Here is a 26435-nt window from a genome sequence, read left to right as displayed (position 1 = left end):
CTCCGCCCCACCGCCGTATATTGGGAACATCTCCCGATGATGACATCATCGGGAGTGGTGTTATCATTGGGGCGGAGATGTGATCACCCCAAAATGAGCCCAAACCTCTCCCATGTTATTGTCGAGTCGGATCTCCTGTTTACGAAAATTCTATCCACGTTAATAGCAGGCGGAAATATTCTCAATTCACATAGTTCTCGTGGGTAGGAGATGCGAAGTCATTCATGCCCCCTCAATTTCAAACCAATGTTTTAAAAAATGACTCGAAGACATGACCATTTTGGCCATCATTTTGTGGATCGACATTCCGATCGTCCAGTTCAAACGGAAGTATCGTTTTGACAAATAAATTTAAAAAATAAAAAATAATTAAAAATTAAAAGGTAAAAAATTATTGAATGGGTCGATGGTTCGATCGCTCGAGTCAATGAAACCAGTTGCCTGGACGGTTTCCGGGCTAAACGGTTCGACCGTCTAAGTCAATAGTGATTCAAAAACCTTGCCTCAAATCGTTTCTAACCCCATTCTACTCTCCTCCACCTGAGCTCGGACCTAACTCCATTTTCAGCAACAGCAATCGCTCCAACCAATTCACCATTACTAGGTATACTTCAACCCTCGTATTTTGTTTTGATATTTGGTTTTTTCATTTCAAATTAGAGAAACCCTCGTTTGATATTTTGTTTTTCATTTCAAACCAAATAAACTTTTTTTTCCTCTTTCAACTCCCCCTTCGGCACCGGCAATCACTCCAGTTAGTTCACCGTCACCAAGTACTCTCCAACCCTCGTATTTTGTTTTGATGTTTGGTTTTTTCATTTCAAATCAGGGGAGCACCTTGTTTCTCTGGTTTGGAGAGTACTTGGTGACAGTGAACTAGCCAAAGCAATTGCTGGTGCCGGAGAGGGAGTTGGAAGAGGGGAAAAAACTTTCTCTAGTTGAAATGAAAAACAAAATATCAAACGAGGGTTTCTCTAATTTGAATTGAAAAAATTAAATATCAAAACAAAATACGAGGGTTGGAGCGTACTTGGGGACAATGAACTAGCCGGAGTGATCACTAGTGCCGGAGATGGTGTTGGATCCGAGCTCAGGTAGAGGAGAGTAGAATTGGGTTAGACACGATTTGAGGTTAAGGAGGCGGGAATATGGGAGCAAGGTTTTTGAACCACCGTTGACTCGGACGGTCGGACCATTCGGCCCGGGAATCGTCTAGGCAACGGGTTCCGTTTTACCCCAAACCTGATATTTGGCCAAAAACTGTTGAAAAAGTCAACAACCCATTGACCTGGGTGGTTGAATCATCATCCCATTCAACGATTTTTGATTGTTTTTATTTTTAATTGTTTGTTTTTAATTTATTTGTTAGAACGAGCCATCTGTTTGAACCGGACGGTCGGATCGTCGACCCATAAACCGGTGGCCAAAACAGCTCTATTTCCGAATCATTTTTTAAAACATTGTATGGGAGAAAGAAAGTGTGTGCTCATTTTGGGGCTAACAGGACAAGCCAAGGCTGTCCCATTAGCCCCACACGTGGGAACACCCCACTACGTGTGACTGGACATGTGGCAGTCACACGTTGTGTGGGGCATTTGTGAGGCGACAAGCGGTGGGACGGAGATGCAAACTCGGCCGGGTTGGCAAAAATCCAACCTGAGTTGGATTGGATTGAAGTTTGGGTTAGAGCTTAGATTGAAAAATTGAATCTCACTTAAATTTGTGTTGGATTAGGGTTGAGGTATTGGACAATTCAAACTCAACCCAAATTTAACATGTCTTGTTTGTATATAATACTAGTGTAAGAGCATGTTATGTATAAATAAAAATCAACTATAATACTATGTATGATATTTGGATTTTACTTTTTATATAAATTTAAAAATGATATAAATATAAATGAGATTTATGCATGCAACTATGCATCTATAAAAATAGGTTTCTATATATCAATTTACAATTTTAAGTTTGAAAACAAAAGTTTTTCTACTGTAACATAAGTATGGTACTTTTAGCTAGAGTGCAATATGACTTTGTCATTGTACACATGATGAAGCTAATTTTGGGTCGATCTCAACCCAATCTATTAACAGCATGACTTACAGTCTAAGTTAAGCTTTGGTCATTTCCATGGAATCTTAGCCTAAGTGCTTCTTTAGAATGGAGTGTTATTATTTGTTCAAAAAGTACTATTTGACTAATAGAGAGGAAGCATTTCCTTTATAGAATAAACAATAAAGGGACCGTTCTACTTTCACAAACATTCATTCTGTGGGATAATCCTACACGCATTTATCTCTTTGACGTGTGAACTTAATTTGGTCCCCACTGGTCTAATGTAAGAATTAAAGTCAAATAGATAATTGGATCAAAATATGATTAAATTCATAATTCATATTTGGATATTTTTAGGCTGCGCTTGGTTGCAGTGCAATTTAGGGTTTAATTTTGTTTTGGGTTTTACTTTATTCTGTTTCAAGTCTTATTTTACACTATTTGTATTGCAACCAAATAAAATAAGGTAAAATTTGAAACAAAAATAAATCAAAATTTGCACTCAAATCATTTTCACTACTATAATTTTATGTCGATGCAAATTTATTTGTACTGCAACCAAATTCAAAATATGATTACATTTTTATAAAATTTGGGGTCATTTTGCTATCTAACCAAACCAATTGAATGTTCAAATAAAGCAAGCAGCCATAAGTGGAAAACTGCACATACCCATAGAACAAGGGCGCAGCCCAAAATGAACCCATCAATAGTAACCATTTGATTGAGTTCCTTCTTGTTAGTAGTAGTATATGTAGTGCTACGAGAGTGTTACCATTTATTGATTTAAGGCAAAAGAAAATCATAGAAAGGAAAGCCCACTATCACTAGCTGTGGTCATACTTTAGGCCATGTTTAGTTTAAAGGAAAAGGTAGAGAAATTTATACAATATTTGTAAAGATTTTTCTTTCTTTCCTTTCTTTTCCTTACTTTTTCCTTCGAACCAAACATACTCTTAGTGAGTGATGGTTGTGGGTCATGCTTTAATGGCCCACCCAATGAGGAATAAAGAAATTTTATTTAATTACAAATACAATAAAAGAGAGGAATTAGATATTCAACTAATTTGTGATGACAATTGACAAAAACAGGGCAAAAGGAGGAAGCCGAGTCATTGGATGAATGAATGAATAAATTAATTAAATATACAAGTTGTTGAATGCAGATATTTGCCAAATCTTAAAAAAAAAGATGCCTAACTTCACTGCTAAGGTATGCACTGCTTGGCACCATCTGGATGATTTTCAGAATAAATAAAAACATTTAGCATTAAAAAACAAAAATAAATTAATTTAGCCCCTGATCCCATAATAAGTCATGGTTAAGGTATTGTTTGTTTAGAATATTAATTGGCTACTGGGACTATCTTGGTTAAGGTAGAGTTAGAGATTTTGTTTTTGTTTTTTTTTTTTTTGTTTTTTGTTTTTTTTTTTTTCTGAATACCACCAAAAGTGGGTGAACAGGCGGGTTGGAAGGGTTTGAAGGAGGGTGAAGGGGTTAATCTTATCTTCTAGGGTTCCAGAACAACAGGACTACTAATCCCATTCTAATTTAATGAATTAGGAAATAATCTCTTTCTTTATTCATCTGGGTACCCACTAAGCTAGTTAAGTACACCCCCGACTAGAATACTTCATCACTATCTAATCCGGTAATCCCTTTTTTTAAGCTAAATAATATGGCATTCATTCATGGATAAGCTGCATAAACATATTTACATTAAGCCTCTGACCAGCGAACTGATAGTATTTAATTATTTATGTTTGTTGCTGCCAAGGATAGGGCTGGGGGCAATAAGGTAAATTCATTTTTTATGATCGAGGCCGGTGTATCTAACCTGAGAATAAGAGAGTGCATCAGAGGCCCCGAGTTTTATTTCAGGGGTAAAGACTCCAATAGTCAAATTAGTCAAGCATATGAGAGGGGTCGGACGAGGCATGAGAAGAGGGCTTAGATGAGATCACTCAAGAGCTAGTGAGCAAGAGAGCAAGAGAGCAAGAGTGACATGTGTCCTTGCCCTTGGGAGTAGTTGGAGGTGCCACATGGGGCCATCCTGGGCCTTGCCACATGCGCCTATGATATGTTCATTCTACAAGCCCTAATAGCTAATATATATGGCCATACACATTATCATTTGGGGCAATACTTGGCTCTTATAAACATGTTCACGTTGAATGACATGTGTCCTACCACCTTCTGATTTTTAGACCTAAACCTTAAACCCTAAAATTTAAATTCTAAACCATTAAATCCTAAGCCCTAACCCTAAAACTTAAATCCAAGGTTTTTAAATTGACTCGGAGAACGAACCGGTTAGGGGTCTGGTTCCCGGGTCGAACGGTCTGCCCATTTTGACAAAAAAATTAAAAAAAATAAAAAAATATATAAAACGGTCAAAATCATTGAATGATTTAAACAGTTCAAACGGTTCAACCACTTGGGTCAACGGTTTGCTGACCAAATCAACATTTTTTTGCAAATATCTAGTTTTGGGGAAAAATAGAACTAGTCACCTGACTAGTTCCCAGTTTTTCCAATCTGACTGTCCGATCCAATACGATTTTAAAAACCATGCTTAAACCATAAAACCCTAAAATCATAAGCCCTAACTCTAAAATATACTCTTAACTCTAAACCATTAGATCCTAAACCCTAAAATGTTTGTAAGATGGTTTTGGTTTTGTGCATTGATTAGTTTAACTCAAGGTAGAATTACTTTTGAATGGTTGAGAAATTAAGGATACCGATCTATAGAAAATGATATTTTTGTTTGAAGTTTTGATTTATTCAATAAAGTAACCTTCGGGGCTTTTTGACACGCTACAGTTTTTGGATCATAACGATATATGGCACATCTGGAAAATAGAGGTTTTGAAACAAATTTCACCAATTTTTAGAATACATGTTCTTAGGTCTAATGGTGATTAAATTACACCTTGAAATAAAAAACACAAATCAGTGATAAAATGACGTGCCACAGTTGACATCTTTAACTTTGAAATAGTCTCGATGGAGAATACATCTTGTAATACTTTTTTCAAATTGTCTTCAAAATACAATTTGTAAAATATGAATTAATGAAAAGTAATTAGTTTTTCTTCCACTGTATTTTATTGCGAGCTATTTACTAAAACTGTAAAAAACTTTTATAGTTTCATGTGTTTATTAACACCTACCCTATAGCTTGAGTTTTATAAAAACATCCCCTATAATTTGCAACTAATTTACAATCAATTTTCCATTAAGATCCTGTTCCCTTTTTAGTAAGTTATTTGTCCATGTTCTTTTATTTTCCAAGTAAATAAGATGATGACCATTTTACCCATAAATATTCATTATTAAAAGGGGTATTTTTATCCCATCCAAGTGTTGGTAACTTTACCCAAGGTAGGAGAGTTATTTGACCACTTGGGAGATACATAGGAAAATAAAATTTTCCTAATCCCCACATAAATATGAAAAAAGAGCATGAGTTTCTTGGTCAATAGGAACCAAAATCCCATTAACCAACTTCCCCCTCTCAAAATCCAAAAAACAAATAGACCCTAAGAGTTGTTTTCAAATGGTCACGTGACCACTGAGTGGAAAATGTTTTAAAAGGCATGGGTAGACTTATTCATGGGCTAAGTACCCCACAAGATGGCCAAGCCCGGCTTATTTTATATCAGGCTTTGGGCATAATTTTATCCTTGCAGGCTCAATCTTTAAGCACTAAGTTTGACTATTTTTTGGGTCTGAGTTCAGCCAAATAATATTATATAATAAATGAATATATTAATAGTTTTTTTGAAAATATACATTAATATATATATATATATATATATATATATATATAATATTAATAATATATTATATATTTCTGCATAATTTCCAAATTGGGCTGAGCCTGGACTCAGGCTTGACATTTTCTGTTAATAAATAGACAAAGTCCAACTTGGCTCGTGAATAGGTTTAAGCATGGGCCTATGATTTTTATTCTAAAAGTTCCCTTAGCACCAAAATGAATGTTTTCATTATTATACGTAAATTAACATCTAGATTATCTATCTAGATGCTAATCTAATGGTTCTAAAAGTATAGAACCCAAAAAAGGAAGCTTCCATTTGGGGGTAGGATTTATTGGTGTACCAAAGACCACATAAATCACCACAAAACAAAAAGGCACTATACATCAGGTTGGCATTTTTCAAAACTGCTAATCCAATCTTTAATCCATCCCTATTTGGGTTGGACAGAGACCTCCAGCATGCCAAGTCCCCAACATTGCACTAGAAGGGAAAAACTAACGGATGGCGACGGGGCAGGGTTTTCTAAATTCCAGACCCTACCCATCTCCTTAAACCTCCCAATCCATACTCACCTCAAAACCTGTAGTGGGTTGGATTTTGAGAATTTAAATAATCTTCGCACATGAAAATGCAAAACCCTCCCCGCATTCAAGGATAAAGGTGGGTTGGGTTTATAACCTATTTCTAATTTCCTATTGTTTATTGCAATATATAAGCAAAATAAGTGAAATAACACAGACAAACAAGAAAATTTCCAATTATTTAATTAAGACATGTAAAAAACATATAAACTATCAATTATCCTTCACATAAAATTCAGAAAATTATTAAATTCATCACCTAAAACTCACCCCATTGAAGTGGGTAGGGGCAGATACCCACCAGAAATTGCCATCCCTAAGTTTAATGCCAAAAAAAAAAAAAAAATCATAGTTTTGTCTTTATGGTTGTTTTACCACCTCAAAGCAATGGATGTAAGTGCTTGTTTGGGAGGGCTCTTCTATGGCAGTTTTTGACTTTACAAGGTGGGTTTCATCCAGATAACAATGTTTGGTGAAAAACTTGGAAAGCCCAATTTTGCTTCATTAGAAGACAAAACATCAACTTTCGGTTGAAACTTTTTTAGTAATTTCTCCAAAACAGTTGAGTGAAAACAACTCAAACGGCCCTGAGCTGAAGGCATGAATCAACTTTGAATTTGATGAAGTGAGGATAAAGTAGGCCCCAAAATGCATGGAAAGGTCATGATTTCATGTTTTAAACCCAAGTTACGGCCGGTGTAGCGGATTTCATGCACATCCACAGAAGAGTGGTGTCCTAAGCTCACAAAAATCTCCTCCCAAGTAGCCCTTGGCTGAAGCTGTGAATCACAGCTCTCCATGTCTTGACGTAGCCTCACATATGAAAAGCAAATAAAAGGTTTAGAAATATAATAAACAAATAAAGTTTTTGTATTGTACATATTTATATTTATGTTCTTTCAAATAGAGCCTTAAAAGTTCGAATATTGGGAGGTTGGACACGTTTCAAATTTGCAAGTGATTGGTATGCATCTTATGAATTCCCCTCCTATGAACAATGAAATTAAGCTAATTGAAATTGCAAGAGGTGTAGATACCTCAGATGAGGCATTTGTCTTTGACAGCTAGTTTGAGTGTTATAGCTGAAACATTTTATTTATTGTCTTTGACACATAGGGGTCTCAGAAATATTCTCAAGATTACCCTGGATTCATAGCAAACAGGATCCTTATACCCATGATAAATGCAGCTTTTTTTTTTTTCATTCTACGATTGGGTGGCAACAAAAGAGGACAATGATATAGGGAAAATGCTGGACATGTGTCCTCTAGAGCTTCTTAGCTTCTCATTCAGGCAATAGTTCCTATGCAGCCAAACAGATTGGCTAATAGCATCACAAATTTCTGTTATGACTGCTCCTAGCTATAAAAGAGTATTTTATGTGTTGCCTTGTAATGGTCAAGTCCTATCATATAAATGGGCTTTTCCATGATCTGTAATCAACTTTTCAGTAAGTTATTTATTCAGGTAAATGCAGTTATATGTGTAATTTTTTTTTGAGAAATAATTATTCGGATAATTGCATTTATCCATGTTCTTTTATTTCTCATGTAAATAAGGTAATGACCATTTTAGTCATAAAAATCTATTATTAAAAGGGGCATTTTTGTCCCATTCAAGTATTGGCAACTTCCCCCGAGATACCCAGGAAAAGAAAATTTCCCTGGTCCCCACATAAATCTGAAAAAAGAATATGAAATTCTTGGTCAATGGGAACCAAAGTCCAATTGACCAACTTTCCCCCTCTCAAAATCCAAAAAAACAACACCCCCTTAAAGAAAAAAAGTCAACATTCAAGGTAATGGTAAAATCTCTGGCTAGTATGTGTGAGAATGTGGATTTCAGTCTGAGGACAGCCGCTTTGTACGAAAATATGCCAAAAGTTAGGACCATATCCAGTTTACCCCACGCAATATTGCTTCATTATAGGCTTGTTTACCAGTCTGGGAATCAGTTTAAAGGGCAATTTTATGTTGGTCTCTGAAACTTGGAACATAGATAAAGCTGGGGTAACTTTCCCCAAGAGCCAAGAGGGTGTCAAGGATTCCTTGTTGGGCAGGCAGTCTGCACTGGTCGAATCAGCCCTCCTTCCCTGTGAAGGATGCTGTGTGGATCCACTACCAATCTACCATTGGTTTGGACTCAGTACACCTTCAAAGACCTTGGTAAGAGAAAACAGGTGGGTTGACTCAGAGGCTAGAGGCTGAGTTGCCCTGTTCTTAGAGCTGTAGAGGGGGTCATTGTAGTTTGAGACCTCAGTCAACCCAATCTGATCACTGTGGCTTGTTCATCAATCCCTTTCAAGGGAGAGAGAGTATGAAACTACATTACTACGTAACTCTATCAGAAACAAACCTCACGACTCACATAATATTACCCAACCCAACCCAACCCAACCCCATGTGTTGTCAATGAGGCCCACCTAATAAAGTTCCAAGTTCACTCTGATCAAATTGGCCAAGAACTCTTGCGCGTTGGGCTTTAGCCCAAGTACATTGCTCATAAGTCATAACAAGCTTGGTCACCACAGAGGAGACAGGGCGTTGCCCTCGTGAGGACTGCAAAGGATGCTGTCATGAGCCCACCAAAAACTTGTCACAGAGATCATCCAAGCTCATCAATGAATGGGCCATCTCACAAAAAACCCGTGTTTTAATTTTGTCTCATTGTACTCTTCCTGAATTGGGTCAAAACAAAAAGAAAAGCTATCTGGGGAGAAAGTATAAAGAGACCATGGATGGCTCATATTTCTGAGGGAAGACTGCAACCCAAAATGGTTTCATGTGGATTGATTGAATGAATGAAGACGCTGACAAGGCCCAAGAGTTCAGTTTTCATTGGATTATTTAAATCAATACCATGGATGTAAATTTTGAAAAATCCGGTTTTAGTTATGATAACAGAAAGGATAATGGGTAAAAGTCCCTTACAATGGGTAGAGAGAGAGAAAAAAAATAAGTTTCTCTTTTTCTATAATGGGTCTGAAATGGATAATGGGTAAAAGTCCCTTACAATGGGTAGAGAGAGAGAAAAAAATAAGTTTATCTTTTCCATTTTACCCTTATTCTAGAATGTTCTTAACTTATTAACATATTAACACGCATGTTTAATTACATTCTGGAGCATTCCGTACATGAACCTTCAATTAATTGGTCCAAAACAGTCTGGCTCAGGTTTTTCTTTTTTTGGAAAAGTATGAGATTTGATCCATAAGTTTCTTATAGAATATTATATATATTTTTTTTGTATAAAATAAGAAATTTGCCCGAAGTTTTGAAAAGTGGGAAAGTTTTCTTTTACCCATCTTGGGTCTGAAATGGAAAAAGCTTCCCAAATTTAATTCCTCCACATTCACTAAATAAGTAAGTGGAGTTATTCTAATACCCGGGGAATGTAATGCTCCACACCACACTACAAGGCTATTTTCCTTTGGGCCCTTGGGAGCCTTTTATTCCGGGAATATGTTTCAGCTCAGAAGGGAAAAGATGATGCCACTTGTCTAGTATTACTCCTTCACAGGCATATTTAAATTTAAAAATTAATAAAAAATTGAATCACCATTAATATTGGGGCAGAACTCCAATACATTTATACAAACAAGTAAGATTGATATAGTGGGAACAGATTGATACTTTAAAGGGGCCCATATCTGAGAGATGTTTTTGACTGGCCAAGAGGGCTGTAAATGGGCCAGCTTCCTTTTGGAACTACCTCTGGATCCAAATTCCATTACATTGATAATTGGATTTGAATCAGATATCATCCATTGGTATAAAAGTAACTCTTATAAGACTTTGATACTAGGACCCATAAGTGAAAAAACAACAGCTGAACCAACTTTATAACCATGGAATTAGTCCATGTGACAGAAATTAGATGTTGTATGTATGATGCATATAATATGATGATTCAGAGTTCTTTTTCTTTTTCCTTTTTGGACAAAAGCACTACCAAGAAGGATTGGAAATGTATAAATGAATGACTCAATGAGTTAAAGTTTTGTTTTTCCCTAATTTTCACTGTGTTAACTCAAAGTAGTCCATACTCCTTAGTATACAGCTTGAGTCTGTTTAAACTCTAGTTGAGTGAGTCAACACAATGAGTTCTGAATAAACTCTGTGAGTTGAATTGAAATTTATGGAATTGCTTTTACCATAAGAAATCATTGGTGGGGCACATAGACTGACTGGCTGTGAATTATATTAACAAGGCCCCCATCTGAACAACTAGATGCCTTATTAGGTGATGAGGTGACAAAACTTACATGACAGGTGGTTTACTATTGCAGTACTTAAACCGCACATGCAACTTGTTAGTAATTTTGATACATGTTATCATTCATTATTATATATTTTAACCTTTATATTTTATCACAAGATTTAACCATTAAAATAAGAAAATATTGAAGGGTCTTGACTCTTGAGAAGGGAGAAAACAAAGGACAAAGTCAAACGGCAGACCCCTCTATTTATTTGTGAAGTTTAGGGCCTATTAGGGTATTCTGTGGGGAATTATGGGTATTAAATGCACTTAATTAGTGCATCCAAACTCTCAAAAAAAATTATAATAATCCACAGAAAAAGAGGGAAAATTTGTTTATCAATTTATGATACTACCTAGTTTAACGGTGAAAAATATTAATATGTATGAGCTAAAGAGATGATATATCTTAGTTGATAGCTTAGGGGTGATCATTTCAACCCAACTCAGTCCGGCCTGACCTGTATAAGCGAGTCTGGAAATTTCGGGGTTAGGACTAGGTTTTATGTTTAAACCTGACTCAGGCCTAACCGGACCCATATATAATAAAGCATATTATATACCCGGAATCCGACCCGGCCCGGCCATTGATCACCCTTAGGCGGTTAGGCCTTAGCCATCAATTTCTGGTTTTTTTTTTTTTCAAACAAATGGTCTACAATCCTACTCGTTATACTTGCCCAGTGACGATACACCATGTCAATTCATCGGTATCAATGCATCAATAGATTGAATAAGAATCAGGCAAAGGGCAGGGGCAGAAGTGCAGTTGTACTTGTATGAGTCTGGTGCCTTTTATATCCAAGTACATAGAGTGGAATGACGTGGCGGATAAGAATTGGGCCAGTAACACCATTTTCTTGACGAGGTGAACCGTATAGAATTCTGAGGCAAAAAGCAGCAGAGGCATGACCATGGGGGTGGAGGAGGATGATGGATGGTTGGATGGGCATGGGCATGGTGTTCAGTGCAGGCAGGCGTCGTTCTTCGTCTCTGCCACATTTAAACCAGAGAGGCGCCAAGTTTCAATCGTCCGTCGCCCCAGTGGTCAGATGAGTATCCCGATACCAGCACTCACCGAACATCTGTCACCCAACCCACCCCCATCGGCACGCTCCTTCTCTTCCTTTCCTCTCGCCCCCTCTGTCATGGCCTCCCCCATCGACCCCTCTGCATCTTTCGACGCGTTTCTATCGTCTTTTCTCCACCTGTGCTTCACACATTGGCCGTCATTTATCTTCATCATCACCACCACCATCATCTTAACCCATGCCTTCTCTTTGCCTGCAACACAACCCAACCCCCTCTCATTGATCAAAATTATTTCTGCGCCGTGCGTCTCCTCATGGAGAACAGCGTCCCCGTCCCTCAACCAGTTACAGCCACCCCCACAGCCTTCACCATTGCTGTCATTCATCCCACCACCACCAGGCTCACTCAAGCAGAAATGTTAAGAAACAAAGAATATGGCAAGGAGCTGCAACTGGGTCTTTCTCCTCCTGCTGCCTCCGCCCCACCTCCTCCTACTGTAGTAGTTCCTACACCTAATCATCCTTTTTCTACTCTTGACTCACAAAGCTCTATGTCAACTTCTCAGGACCACCATCATCATCAACAATATCATTATCCAAACGAACCCCAGTGTCATCTAAGCGAGCACCAGTATTATTCTTATTTGTTCTCTCCGGATTATTCTTCTTCTTCACCCATATTCCCGGTTTTTCCGTTGATGGTCGATCCAAGCGCAGTCGATAATGGACTGCCAAGTTCGTTGGTTGGGGGTCTCCTCGATGGCTACTACCCAGATGAAAAATTTATCGATAATGGGTTGGAGAATTCGTGTTTTCTTGAATCCATGACCCAATCCCAAGGGCCGCAGCAGAGTCTATGGGGATCCATAACGAAGGCCGCCAGGAGCAAGAGAAGGATAGCAAGGCGGATGAGTTCTACCTCCTCCTCTTCCAGAGTTGGTCACTTGAACCAGACCTCTTCTTCTTCTTTTTCCACTTCTCTCGGGTCGTTCTTGTCTCCGCCTCCCAACAAGAATATTTCTTTCTTTGCTACTGATACTAGCAGCAACAGCGATACCGACAACAAGAGGAGGGAGCTCTTCACATTCACCACACCAGATAACAAAGTGGGTTGTATCGAATTGGGTTTCTCTAATCTTTTCTGATTTTATTTTCCCTTGTTTGCTTTTAGTGTGGTTCTTTTGTCCCTCTGTGTTTCTCCCATTTTTTTTTCTGTTGAGATCTTGAGATGATATCCTCCGTCACTGATTCTTGAGTTAATTGGGAACAGAAACTCCGACTGTTATTGCAGAAAGAGCTGAAAAACAGTGATGTAAACTCTCTTGGAAGGATTGTACTCCCAAAGGTGAGGTGTTCACAAATCACAACCCCAGTAGATACATTATTCATGAGAACTTATCTATATTTTATTTGGTTGAGTTTTCCTTTTTAAGAAAGGAGGCTGTGAAAAGTGAAGGAATCCTCCAATCTCTTTTACCCGATTTGCTCAAGGACCACTGGGACCTTAGTTTTATTTCAGACTGCCCAATAACGAACCTCCGTCCTGACTTTTCGATCCTCGTGAAAATAAACAAATACAAAAAATAGTTAATCGTTATGATATTAACACGATAATAATAACTGTAATTTCTGTATTACCGCAGAAAAGAAGAAAAAAAATTAAACTTCTCGTTAATTTTCTTTTACTTGTTGAATTCGCCTTCTGTATTCCTGACTTCTTTTGCTTGTTGTATTACTGTTACTGTTATGATAATAAACAGAAAGACTCAGAGGCAAACCTTCCAACCCTCACTGTGAAAGAAGGATTCCAAATTACTGTAAGAGATCTGGTTTCTACCAAGGTCTGGCACATGAAATACAGGTGGGTATTTCCTCTTTTGTTTCGATTCATTCAAGCTGTTTTAATGGAGACTTGGGTATTGAAAGAAGCCTTCTCTCTGTAAAAAGTGCAGGTTTTGGCCGAACAATAAGAGCAGGATGTATGTTTTGGAGAATACAGGTAAACCCATTACCCATCTACTCGATTTCAGATCCAAGCTTTCGAAATCCTTCATTCTGGCTCTTTTCAACTTGTGAAAAATAATCAAGAAACCTAAATCTTTTACAGGAGATTTTGTGAAGCAAAAGGGTCTCAAGGTTGGAGACTCGATCCTCCTCTACCAAGATGAAGACGAACAATTTGTGAGTCATCTTTCTAAACCACTCTACAATCGTTTTCCAACTACGCCACAGCTTCTGAGCTTCTATTTCTAGTTTTCTTCGATGGCTGAACTGAAGCTGATCAGTGAGAATGAAAATCAAGAAGAAAAAAACCGAAATCAATCAGTATTCAGTACATAAACTTTTAGGAGAATGACTGAAATGCCCCTAATCTCTTCGAAAATGATGAAAATGTTACTTCAAAGGATGTAGGGCAGAAGACAAAAAGACGGTAAGCGAAAGGACAAAACGACTGGGCTTTAGCGACACGTGTGAGATGATATCTTGGGCATTCATTGTCATTTATCACAAAGTAGATTAAAGTGGGTGTGAGTCCACGTGTACGACAGCTTGTTAGAGGGAGTATCCAAAGCAAAGCAAGTAGGTGTAAGTATGTAACGTGCACCACACAACAGCCTATCACATGTTGCACACATACACCCATATATCATACATCCATCTCTGCAACATGGTTCATTGCTTCATTTTAAAGGTGGCCCCACCGACTGAACGGTCCAAATGGCACAGTTGATGGGCCCCAATAAGGGACCCTAGGTTGGTGTCTTGAATTGTGGAATGAGCTCAGCAGTCAGCTCAGCTGTCACGTCACTTGGTTGGCCATAAAAGGCTGTCGACGGATCGGATCAGGATACGGATCCGACCAAAGCCCAGTTGGACTATGCCACGTGGGATTTCAATTTTACCCTGTATATGCATGTCACGTGTCATGCTTCCCTGGGTAGTATGTATAATTTAGAATAAAACTACATGTCGCTGAAATCTTTAGCTGTTTAGCAGGCTGTATAATCAATTATAATACTCTACACCAGTTATAAAATACATGGATCCATAACCATTCAAGCTCTCAGTGTGGGTCCGGTGTAAATTTGTCACCGGCATGGGGCATTATCATTGGTTCCACAGCCTCTTATACAGCTAAAACGTTCATCTAATCCGAATTCCTCTATACGACCAGCTAAGCTTCATTCTTTAATAGGTTTTCTCTTGAACTATTGCAAGTTAGGCAAATAAACACAACCATGCATTAACATCGCTTGATGTATTAGACATTCTTAATTGCTCAAATTGAATTACCTTCTGAACAAATTTGCCTGTCTTCTTCATTTTGTGCCCCTTGTTGTAAATCCAATTTGATGGGATTATTTGTTCTATTCAAGGAAAGAAAAAAGCCCCTACTCTGTCTTAAAATATAAAATAAAGAACACAAGAGTAAAATCATCCAAAGCCAATACTAAAGCTTTTAACCAATACTAAAATCTCATCTCAGTTTTATCCTAGTCCTTTAAAGCATCCCTTATGGAAGGGTTATGCATTGACCTTTGAGAATGGGAAGAATAAATATCAAGAATGTTATAATGGGATTTTGGAGTTTTAAGTCTGGAATATGAAAGATATTCGTTAGGCTTTGCTTGTTTGCAGTGAAAATCTGAAAGTGGTATAAATTTTGCACCAGGTTCAGTTTTGCATCCATTTGTTTTTAATTATGATTTGCATTTCTACCTGATATAAAATTTGTATTTAGTCCTATTTGCACCACCTTCCTACTCCCTCTCACTCCTAAACAGTAGCCCTCCTACTTGCTTCTTCTCTTATATAAATGGGGATCACTTCATTTTACTTCTTGCAAACAAATCAGAAAAGTCAAATATTAAGGCAAAAGTAAACCAAAATCTGCACTCAACCTTTTTGCACTCCCATGCATTTTAAGTTTGCACCACAAACAAGCTGAGCCTCAACACCAAAAATGCCCTACTTCTACTTGTGGGTGAATCATCCGGTCTTTGACTAAACCAAATTAATGGCCTCAAGGCAGATGCCGCATATCAAAACCATTCGTATTAAAGTTCTTCATCTAAATATAACACCCATAGTTTTACCAGAAATGAAAAAATAACAGCCATAAAATTTGAGCCTAATCACTACTGAGAGGTTGGTACCTAGTTTAAAATTTGATGTCTACTTTTTGCAAGATTTTAATGGATAGAAGTTGTTGGGCGAAACATGGCTAACAAGAGTCGTTTATCAGTAGAGATATATGGTGCCTGATCTTTTAACTAGAAGAATAAAAAAAAAAGTTAAGTTCCAAGATTTCAAATTTTCTAATATGAAAACTCATCCACACAGGACCATTTATATTAAATACACAGGTAAGACTTTTCTGCTGAGATTTTTTTTTTCCCTTAAAAACTAAGAACATCAACTATGCACACTGTTCATATATAAATTGTTGTTGCTAGCTCCACTTTGCTGGGTTTTGTCTTTTAGCTTCCAATGGCTGATCAGTAGCCCTGAAATTTTGTTTGTGCAAGAGCAGTTCATCTGTGCTAAGAGGGCTGAAGAACCACCTCTGGAACTTTTGAAGAAAGAACTGGAAGAGTGTAAAGTAGAACATCGTGCCCACTCATCAGAGAGAAGAATGATGGAAGAGGATGAGCACTGTGATCCATTTGTAGTTCTTGAGACAGAAGTGGATACACAAGAGAAGGTGAAACTGGGTAAAGGCAAAATGATCATGTTGGAGGACTATGGTTGTTCAGACACTGACACTTGTGGTGGTTCTTCTTCTACCCAACTGGGCAAGGAGGTTGTAGAGTCTCAATCGTTGAATAAGGAAGCAGCAGGCGACTTCGATTGCGTCTTCAGTGAACTGGAGATGCTACCCAACTTCGGTGCATGTGACCTATCCTTGTATAATGATTTCATGAGCGATTTTTCAGACCCAGGTGGAGAGAATAGGGTAGTTGCTAAGTAACTTAACACTGTTTTCTACCCATCTTTCTTTCCTCTTTTGTTTCTCAATTTTTGTTCTTGGGTTTGGGTTGTAGTTTTGATTTTTGGGGAAAAGATAAGGAAGGAAAATTTGCACTGTCTTGGGGGAGAGAATGTGTGCCTATTCTTATGAGCATAGTGAAAATTGTAAAATTAAATGAAAAAACAAGGGGAGCTTCATGTGTAATTATATACTGTTTCTCAACCATAAATGAATTAAGATGATGACAAATTCCAAAGATTTTTCTCCTCTATTGTTTCTCATGATCTACATCTCCGTCTATGTTCACAGGATCAATTTTGTGTGACCATAATCACAGCAGAGGCAAACTCCATTTTTATCCTGGAATGTTTTTTATATTATTATCATCACAAACAAATTAATGGGATTTACTTTTGAAAAGAAAAACAATATGCCTTTGATTAATATTCTTTTAAAAATAAAAAAATGTATATATTATATTTAATGTAAAAAATAAGGGCAGTACTTCTACAGCATGCATACATGTTTCCTGGTATTGGTACTGCATGAGCATTATGGACTGTAAATGTTGCACGCTCAACTGTGAATGTGGCACCTCCAAACCACTCTCATACTATGGCATTAACTTTTGTATATAAAGAGTGCAACTTTTACATCCTATACTGTTCCTTTTTTTTTTTTTTTTGCAGAACCTCTACACGGGTGCTGGCCAATATCTATGATTTTGTTTTTCAAAACAAAATAATTTTCACGGTAAAAATTAATAATGGTATAGAATATTATTTCTTATTTGCCCAAAAGGGGAAAAATAGCTTTTTCCAATTTTCTGCATTGTGGTTAAAAGGCAGAAACTTGGTTCATATTATATTATTGTTTGGGTCAAGAAGTATTTTTGAAGGTGGAGATTGATCCCAAATCTCTTCTACAATTAACACAAGACACTTGCTATATGAAGGTTTTGTGTGATGAGATGATGATTTGGAGCCACACCAAGTATTAATGATATAAATCATTTTATCTTCTTACCAGAAAAAACCTATATTTATGATAGAGATTCAGTATTTATCAATACAGGTGGTCCAATTTGTATGTGTTGTTTATATATATACTACTATTAAAAGTGACAATGTGGTCTAGATTCTGAAAATTTTTTGACTAAAATACCTTATTTTTTGAACTTGATCTGCCTATATTATGAGGGAAAAAATCATAATTTGAAATACTACTTTTATTAAATTTAATATATTCATCATCATTATTAAGTCCTATATTTACGGTATTAATTTCCATTTCCTTTCATTAAAACTTATATTTAAGGCACATGGGCTTTGTGGATATTTTGACTAAAACACCCCTATTTATGAATTTAGCCTCTCTATAACTATGTGGGCGAAAATATAGTTTAAAGTACTAATAACTTTTATTAAGTTATTACCTCTCATTTTCTTTCTTTAGATACTTTATTTGAAGTATTTTTTGTTTCTCATCAACAAATTTTACAAATTAAATCTATTCCAATATTTTTAATAAAGTAAAACTATGTTCAAAACCAACATGAAAAATAATTAAAAAAACCACCCTCTTGTCTGAGTGGCAAGTAAATAGTTTAATCATCTACATCAATAACCATGCTAAACAAAAGTATTCAATGGAAATGAAATACAAGATTTAAAATTGACCCAAAGGCAAAACCATTTTCTTATTCATGTGGTGGGTCAACGGTTCAACTTTTTAGGTCAAATGGTTCAATCCATGATATCATAAATAAAAAATAAATATTTTCAAAAAGGATAGAGATACAAAAGTTATTAAAAACATAGAAATCTTGTAAAAAAATACTTGGGTGCATCTCTAATATTATATATTCATCATATTAAACATAAATAAGTGCTATTTTTATTTATAATAGAAATACAATTAAAAAGTAAAGTAACATAAAAAAGAAAACTATTTTTGTATCTAATTCATAGTCAATAGTCCATAGGGAGGCAAATTAGGTGCGCTTAACTTGAGCTTGAATTGACCCAGCTTGTAATTTTAGATAGGGTAGATTCGATTTTCGATCCTCAACTTGGGCTTAACCCGAGGCATAAACTTTTTTTATTTTTTTTTGGGGGTTGAGCCCAAGTGTAGTCCTTAGGTATCTAAAGTCAAGACTGATTATATGCATACAATCATAAATACATATATAGCACATACTTGCATATATGCATGTATATGCAATTATATACATACATTTTATGTCAAATTTTGTTATGGGGCTGATTGACTGAACCAAGTCCAAGACTAATCCAAATGTGATAAACAATAATTATTTTTAGAATTAATTATGTAAATGGGATAAAAAATTATAGTTGCCCAAAAATGGGATTTTCTTAAGCCAAATAGGCTAGCAAATGATATCATAATTATATAATAAAAACTCAAAAAAATAGATAGAAATAAAAATATAGAAATCACAAAAACTTGTCTATAAAATTTGTGCACATCTCTAATATTATATATTTATCATATTAAACAAAACTAAATATGATAAATAAGAAGTATTTTTATTAATAATGAAAATGAAATATAAAATTAAAATCCACTAGCACACCATGAAAATGAAAATGAAATCACAAAAACATGTCTATAAAATTTGTGCACATCTCTAATATTATATATTTATCATATTAAACAAAACTAAATATGATAAATAAGAAGTAATTTTATTAATAATGAAAATGAAATATAAAATTAAAATCCACTAGCACACCATGCTTTGATTACTTATCCTTTTTTAAATGGTTCTAATAAGAATATTGAAATTAATAATGTTATCTAAAATAGTAGAACAAAAGACCCAATATTGTTTCATGCAACAATGTTGTTTGGGGCCAAAAGTGAACTGATCACTTCTTAACCTCTTCTTCACTCTCTAAAAATGGAATCGATGTTGTAGGTATAACTTATTGGTGCAGAGTACAGAAAGTAAATTTTAAAAGATATATTGTGATATGTTTTGGATATGCTCGAATAGAGTGGAAAATTTTGGGTAAAGCATGGGTATGTTTGAATTTAAATAAATTCCAAAAGTCACATTAATGACACAGAATCTAGGTCTTATATAGCCATAAATAAAATATATAATCATAAAAATGCATAATTTAATTGTTTATTTCAAGTATAGACTACCAGGAAAATTTGAAAAATGTTCAAAAAAATGATAGATCTAATAACTAAGATATGCATCTATATCTTCAATTTTAGTAAATCAATTTAATTATTATTTATATTTATAAATATATAAATTATAATAATAAATTGTTTATTAATATTAATTGGTAGGCATGCAATAAGAAAAAATAAGTTGACATTTAGAACTCATATGCATTAGATTTCTTGTTTTCCAACTTAGATGGCAGGTTAAAATCTTTATTCTTGTAATTATAATATTTATTAGGTAAGGTATAAAGAAAAATATGAGAATTTAATAGTCATATATTGAGAAGAGAGAGAATTAGTGCATGAGTTATTAAAAGGAAAGAGTTAATGACTTGAGAATGAGGAGAGAAAATCTGAATTAATAAGGGAAACAAATTTGAATTTGAATCAATGACTTAAATATAAAAGCTAATGAGAAAGGGTAAAAAATCATAAAAAATATGAAATCATTGGCTAATACAGGCTCCAAACGAATTAATAGTTTAAACCTTGAATGGAACAAAATCCATATTGAAAATCTTAAGATACATATGGAAAATAAGCCTCACTTTTGTTGAGTGAGAAACAACTTAAATTTTGAATTTGAGGAATAAGCTTGATGTAGAATATCTGGATATTGGTAAAGCATTTAAACCAAATATAACCCAATTTAAGTTGTATTTGGCACTATTGTTGTTTCTATTTGAAAATTTTTGGATTTATTAATATAAATTGATATATAATTTTTACTTGAAGTTGTCTATAGTGAAATCTCTCACCGGTTTTGTATTATTGATTAAAACAAAGCATTTCATGTAGAAATAGAGATGACGTTGATAGTTGATACCAAACACAACTACCTTGGTGGTTCAAATGAACTAAATCAACTCTCTAAATGGAAGAAATAGAATATTTCATATTGCCACATGAAATTTTGTCCCATAAAAATAAACACTATGTTGTACAAATAAATAAATAAATATATAAACAATAAAAATAAAATTTTAGGGGCATTATAATAAGCTTTGTTCTGCAAAATGTATACTTTTAAGGGTGTAAATGTAATATATGCTATTAATTTAATTTCTCAAGACAATCAAAGCATCCAAACACCTTCCACTATGTTGACATTTTTCATTACTAATAATCAATGACAAGGAAACGTGTTCAACGATATTTAATTGCTGCATTCAAGATGATTGGCAACTTTACATACATGGTTGGCACTTGGCACTTGGCAGGTGTATTGCCTACTTGAATAGCTTCATTGTGGTTATTTTGTAGAATTACATATTTTTTTAGGGTGTCAATGTAATATATGTTATTATTCACACTACAAGAAAAACGGTCAAAATCGGTGGTGATCGTAGGACCGTCGGCTTATCCCTTTAGGCCGCCGCCCCTTAAACCACTGTCAGCCTATGTCAAGACCGCCGGTTTAGATAGAAAAGGCCTTCGCCTTTGAAGACCAGTCTGGTACGGTTCAATCATTCCTAAACCGGTGGTATGTTAGAATCATTGGCTCAAAGTTAATAAAGGTGGTGGTCTTAATTGCCACCTTAGGCCAATTGAAACGTTGCTTCCATTTTTAGGTGGCGGTCTGAATTGCCGTCTTAGATCTCTTTAGACTGTCACCTTAGGTTGGCCAAAATGTTGTTTTTGTTTTTAAGTGGTGGTCTTTACCGCCAGCTTAGATCTCTTTAGACCGCCGCCTTAGGTTGGTCAAAATGTTGCTTCTGTTTTTAGGTGATGATCTGAACCACCAGCTTAGATCTCTTTGGACCACCAACTTAGGTCTGTCAAAATGTTGCTTCCATTTTTAGGTGGTAGTCTAAACTGCCACCTTAGGTCTTTTTTTATACAGGAAATTTTGGATCTGAAAACAAACATTCCAGCACTTCAAAAAAAAAAAAAAAGCCAAACATAAAGACTTTACCTTCGTATTATGCAAGACTCTAACCAATTATTGCAAATAAAGAAATAGAATTGAATGACAAAAGACAGGAGGTCTAGATGTTTAAATGTTAATATATGTGCTATTGCTAATAATGATGCATTCAATGAAAATTAAAAACAAATTGAAGCCTTTGTAAAAATCGGTTACCACCGACTTCTCGTGGTTGATTTTTCTTGGCCAGATGACTTGCTATACGTTTCATCAAAGTTGAGGCCCTAGGGACGGCAGCCTTGCTAGCAGGTTTTGTTTTAGCTTTTGTACTTTCTCGGTTCATGTGATCATTAAGGCTGTGTTTAGTTTGAAGGAAAAAGTAGGAAAAGGAAAAAAAGGATAGGAAAATCATTACAAAACTTGTATAGATTTTTCTTCCTTTCCCCTTTTTTCCTTCAAACCAAACATGGACCAAGAGCAACATGAATTTACGTCTCTACATGAAAAGAAAAAAGAGCATGAAAAGTTAGTTAAACTAATGATAATGCTCTAACTGCAGCTCAAGTGACTTTATTTTAAAGGTAAAAATTGTACAAGGGAACTAGAAACTCACAATGATAGAGTTGAAAAACCTAGACTCTGATATCATGCGAGATACCTACTCGAGAGTAATCCCATAAAATCAAGGATGTCAGTGAGAGAGGGAAAGAGAAGCAACCTGTGGTTAACTAACCCATGTAGGTACATGTCGTTCACCATGAGTGCAATAGCATAGAAGACAATAAACCAATGCCACAGAAGCACCCGTGACAAGTCTACAACTCGATATAGATTTGTGATGAGCTTAGGGCCTACACAAACTTGCGATGAGCTCAAGGACATTACAGACTTATGATGAACTCAAAGACATAGCACCAATGACAAACTCGAGTTTGCCATGGACCTGCGGTGAACCCAAAGCCATCACGAGCTCGCAATGAACTCAGAGCCATTGCAAATCAATGACAAACGAAAAATACAACGACTAGCCAACATCACTTGTGATAGGATGCCCAGTAGGATTAAGAGAGACACGTAAGGCTAGTGTTGACATCATCCACGCCTCATCAATATAGGAGACCCGCAAAAGGAAGTAGCTTACGTGTATTATAAAAATCCTCAAATAAAAAGAAATCTTGTCCTGAAGAGATCTCATAAGACACGTGGCGAATCCCTAGCATTGTCCCTTGACAACTGACACCGGGTCAAAGATTTTCCTTTCCAAATGGGAATCAAACTCTTTTATCTCCTTCATTTTAGGAAATTGGGATCTCTCCCTATAAAAGGAGGCATGAATCATAATGAACACACAGTTCTATCAATAGAAGCCCTTAGCCTACCCTTTTACCTGTGCCTTCTTTCATCTTTCAATGAGACTACCACACTTAGCCTTACCACACCACTTACAACCCATGTAGTGTCAACCTTTCAAAAGTATCAATGGTACAAAGCATGCAGAAAAAACAGATGCACATTAGCTGTCTGTGGATTTGAATTCAACCAACCTAGTCAAGGTAAGCCCTTCCAACTATGGGACTATCTTAGTTAGGGGAGAAAGGGAAACACATCAGTACCAATAAAATCTCACAAACTCTTAGAGTGGCTATGAACCTAAAATGCACTTTCTATTCCTCCCATTTTACAGACTTCGTCATGGTAAAAACAATTGAACAGCCAACCTATAAAAATAAGCATTCTTTGAAACAACATATATTACTGCTTTGCAAATATCTGTATAAATCAACAACAAGACTAACCTAAACACATAATCTTCTAAGAGCCTGTAGCCTCATTATGTATCAAAAATAGGTAGATTGTGGTACAAAGCTTTCAATACATTGCCTGTGACAATTTGTAATCAGGTAGTAGTAAGAAGCTTAGCTTTCAAAGAAATATTTTGTTCCCAGTTGGGAACAACTGTTGTTAAGTTTAAGCATCTTATAAGATAGCTTAAAGGATTGTGTTTGTTGAGTTTTACTCCTGTTTAGGATTTTCACCAAGCATGGTTTTCATGGCTGTCTGCACCTTCATATGCATGAAAATCCAATAGCCATGTTACCTTGAAACAGTGTATCCAATAAGGAAATAAAAAAGTAACCTTTGAAATTCTTCTGTTTTTCAAAAAAAAGAAAAAAAAAAGAAAGAAATGTAAAGCTTAGGATCACATCTAGTCTACACCTCCCAAAGCTTAAGCAATGAGCTATACAAGTTTATACATCACCTAAAATGCCAAAGAAAGAGACTTGTTAATGCCTTCTTGCATATGATCAACATCAAGGGGAAGCTTTCAGTTGAATATATGCCCTTTGCTCATATAGATAATATGGTGTTAAATTTTTAAATTATAAATATATAGGCACTTGTCCAAATATGTGTCTCATATCCATGATTTTTTCACTTTTCTGAGCCAAATCAACGGCATCTTCCACCTACAATTTTGCAGAATACAGGTTCAGGATTCTCAATTTTAAGATTTTGGTATTATGTATAATTTCTTTTTCCAAGGTATATAATATATGATACTATTCAGTTTTTTTTGGGTTTACAAACTTCCAAAATAATTAATCTGATAGTTTTTTTTTTTTATTGAAAAGGATTAACACATTTGTAAATTGGTCAAGATGAGAGATACAAGAATTCTAGACAATTAAGAGTTTACTAGAATTAGTTAACTACTAGGAGAAAATATAGGTAAAGTTATGCAAAAATCAAGTTTTCTATTAGACCTTTAGCCAAATTCCTTAAACTTATATTCTTTCCAAGTCTCCAGAGAAGCTTCTGTTTTTGGATCATCAAGTATGCAAATTAAAGATGGAATGGATATAGTTGATTAATCTAAAGGTGAAGTAATATTTAGAAAGGGTCTTCCTTTTTATAGGGGGCAATTGCTTTAGACAATACTCCCTTAGCTCACCAGAAAATGGATTGTTGCATTTGAAATTGTAGATATTCCATGTGTGTGCCTACTGTATCTTACAATTTTAACTCATTGAAGAGATTATTAAATCCAATTCAGTTTCTTACTGTAAGAGAAACACTGAAAGAGAAGTCATAACTGTTCAACTATCAGAGAAATTGACAGAAAAGGGATAGAAATAAGTACCTGGAGAACAAATAATTGAGACCTTCAAATTGACATGAATGAAAAACCAATGGAAGCTCAGGTGCCATGGCATACTGAGGTTTTCTAGGAGTCATGGTAGTATCAAGTAATATATTGACTTCCAGAAAAGGGTATCCTGGGACAGAACATTAAACACAGTGATGTCAATGACTATATTTATGGCCAACCAGCAGGAAATAGAATTTCCAATACTCAAGAAGATATTCCAATATTGATACTAGAATCTCAATATTTACATCTCATGTCTTTACAAAATTTAAAATTATGGATAATTCCAGATCTTCATACATTTGTAATTTTAAATAATTAAGAAAAATCTTACTCTCACAATAAAGCAAAACTCAAAAGGCCCATTTTTTGCCTTGCTGATTTTTGACAGTACTTAAAATGCATTAAACTTTTGAACATGGACCCAACTCCACTACATGTACATTGGAGGTTACTGGAACTATTTGATGGATTCCAACCTTATTGAATGAGGAACTTCTGATTTTGATAGATAAAAAAAAAAAGGAGAAACTGGTATAGATAAATAGAATATAAAACTTTGAAGGCTTCATTTGGGTCATCTGAAAATGAGAAAACTTAGTATACCAAATTCCATTTTATGAATGGTTGATCAAAGGAAAAGGCATATACATACATGAGCTAGCCAGAATCCACCTGAAATCCTACTAGGGCAGAAATCAAACTCTTTGCATAATATAATCATCGACATTTCCATACTCGTTATAGAAACTAAGAAAAACTAAGGTAAGTACCAAGTTCACCACATAAAATGGTTGATCAAAACATGTTGGTTCATGTGGGACATACAGGGTTTGGCATCCATCTGAAAACCTACTAGGACAAAAACCAACTCTCAAATGTAATTACTTTTGTATTCTTCTGAATGACCAAAAAATTTGGAGAATAGCATCATTTAATATACACATATGCAAAATTTGGCGTACATCATTCCATACTTATCTAAAGAGACACTAAGAATGGATGCAGATCCATATTTATGCAATCAAGCATAAGTTATTTAAATATAAATATAAGTAAGGGTGATACCTGTCTATTAAGTAATTTATGCAAAATTTGGTGTGTATCAACCTGATTTTCAAGCTGCTCAATTGGTAGTGCATCTGCACTATCCTTATTAGGATCATAATACTTTTTCTTCAAATTGGACTTCTAATCCCTCCACTTTTTCCCCAATGACTTCATAGTGTAGTCTTTCATGTCATCACTCACCTTGTATTTTTTCTATGACCAAAATAATAAACCAATCATGAATAGAAAAATGTCTTAAAAATAAACCAAAAAAAACAATAAATTTAATACCTTGATAAGTTTCTATATGTCTTCCTTTACTTCTATAGAAATTTCTCTCCAATCGCCAATGTCTATGGGCAACTTGTTTGGAGTTCGTGCAAGGCTACCCAAAAATCTAATTAAATCCTTTGTTTTTTCATCATTGGGTTGGTTGTATTCATTGGATCCTATTTGAATTTGTTTCCCTTCAGGC

General features: G+C 35.4%; 1 protein-coding gene across 1 annotated transcript; it reads left to right on the top strand.

Moving 5' to 3' along the window:
• The first annotated feature begins 11902 nt into the window (after positions 1 to 11902).
• On the top strand, positions 11903 to 16946 carry LOC148875936 (uncharacterized). The gene is made up of 6 exons (XM_088965759.1): positions 11903 to 12822; positions 12987 to 13061; positions 13477 to 13577; positions 13669 to 13715; positions 13824 to 13897; positions 16251 to 16946. Exons 1-6 carry the CDS (start codon positions 12031 to 12033, stop codon positions 16686 to 16688), a joined length of 1527 nt encoding a protein of 508 aa, XP_088821885.1. The 5' UTR covers positions 11903 to 12030; the 3' UTR covers positions 16689 to 16946.
• The last annotated feature ends 9489 nt before the right edge of the window (positions 16947 to 26435 follow it).

The sequence above is a fragment of the Nelumbo lutea genome, chromosome 1 (assembly GCF_056320005.1).
Source record: "Nelumbo lutea isolate HS-2025 chromosome 1, American lotus-T2T, whole genome shotgun sequence".
Classification (NCBI taxonomy): domain Eukaryota; kingdom Viridiplantae; phylum Streptophyta; class Magnoliopsida; order Proteales; family Nelumbonaceae; genus Nelumbo; species Nelumbo lutea.
Note: the sequence above shows the minus strand (reverse complement) of the source record. Positions and strands in the feature narration are given on the sequence as shown.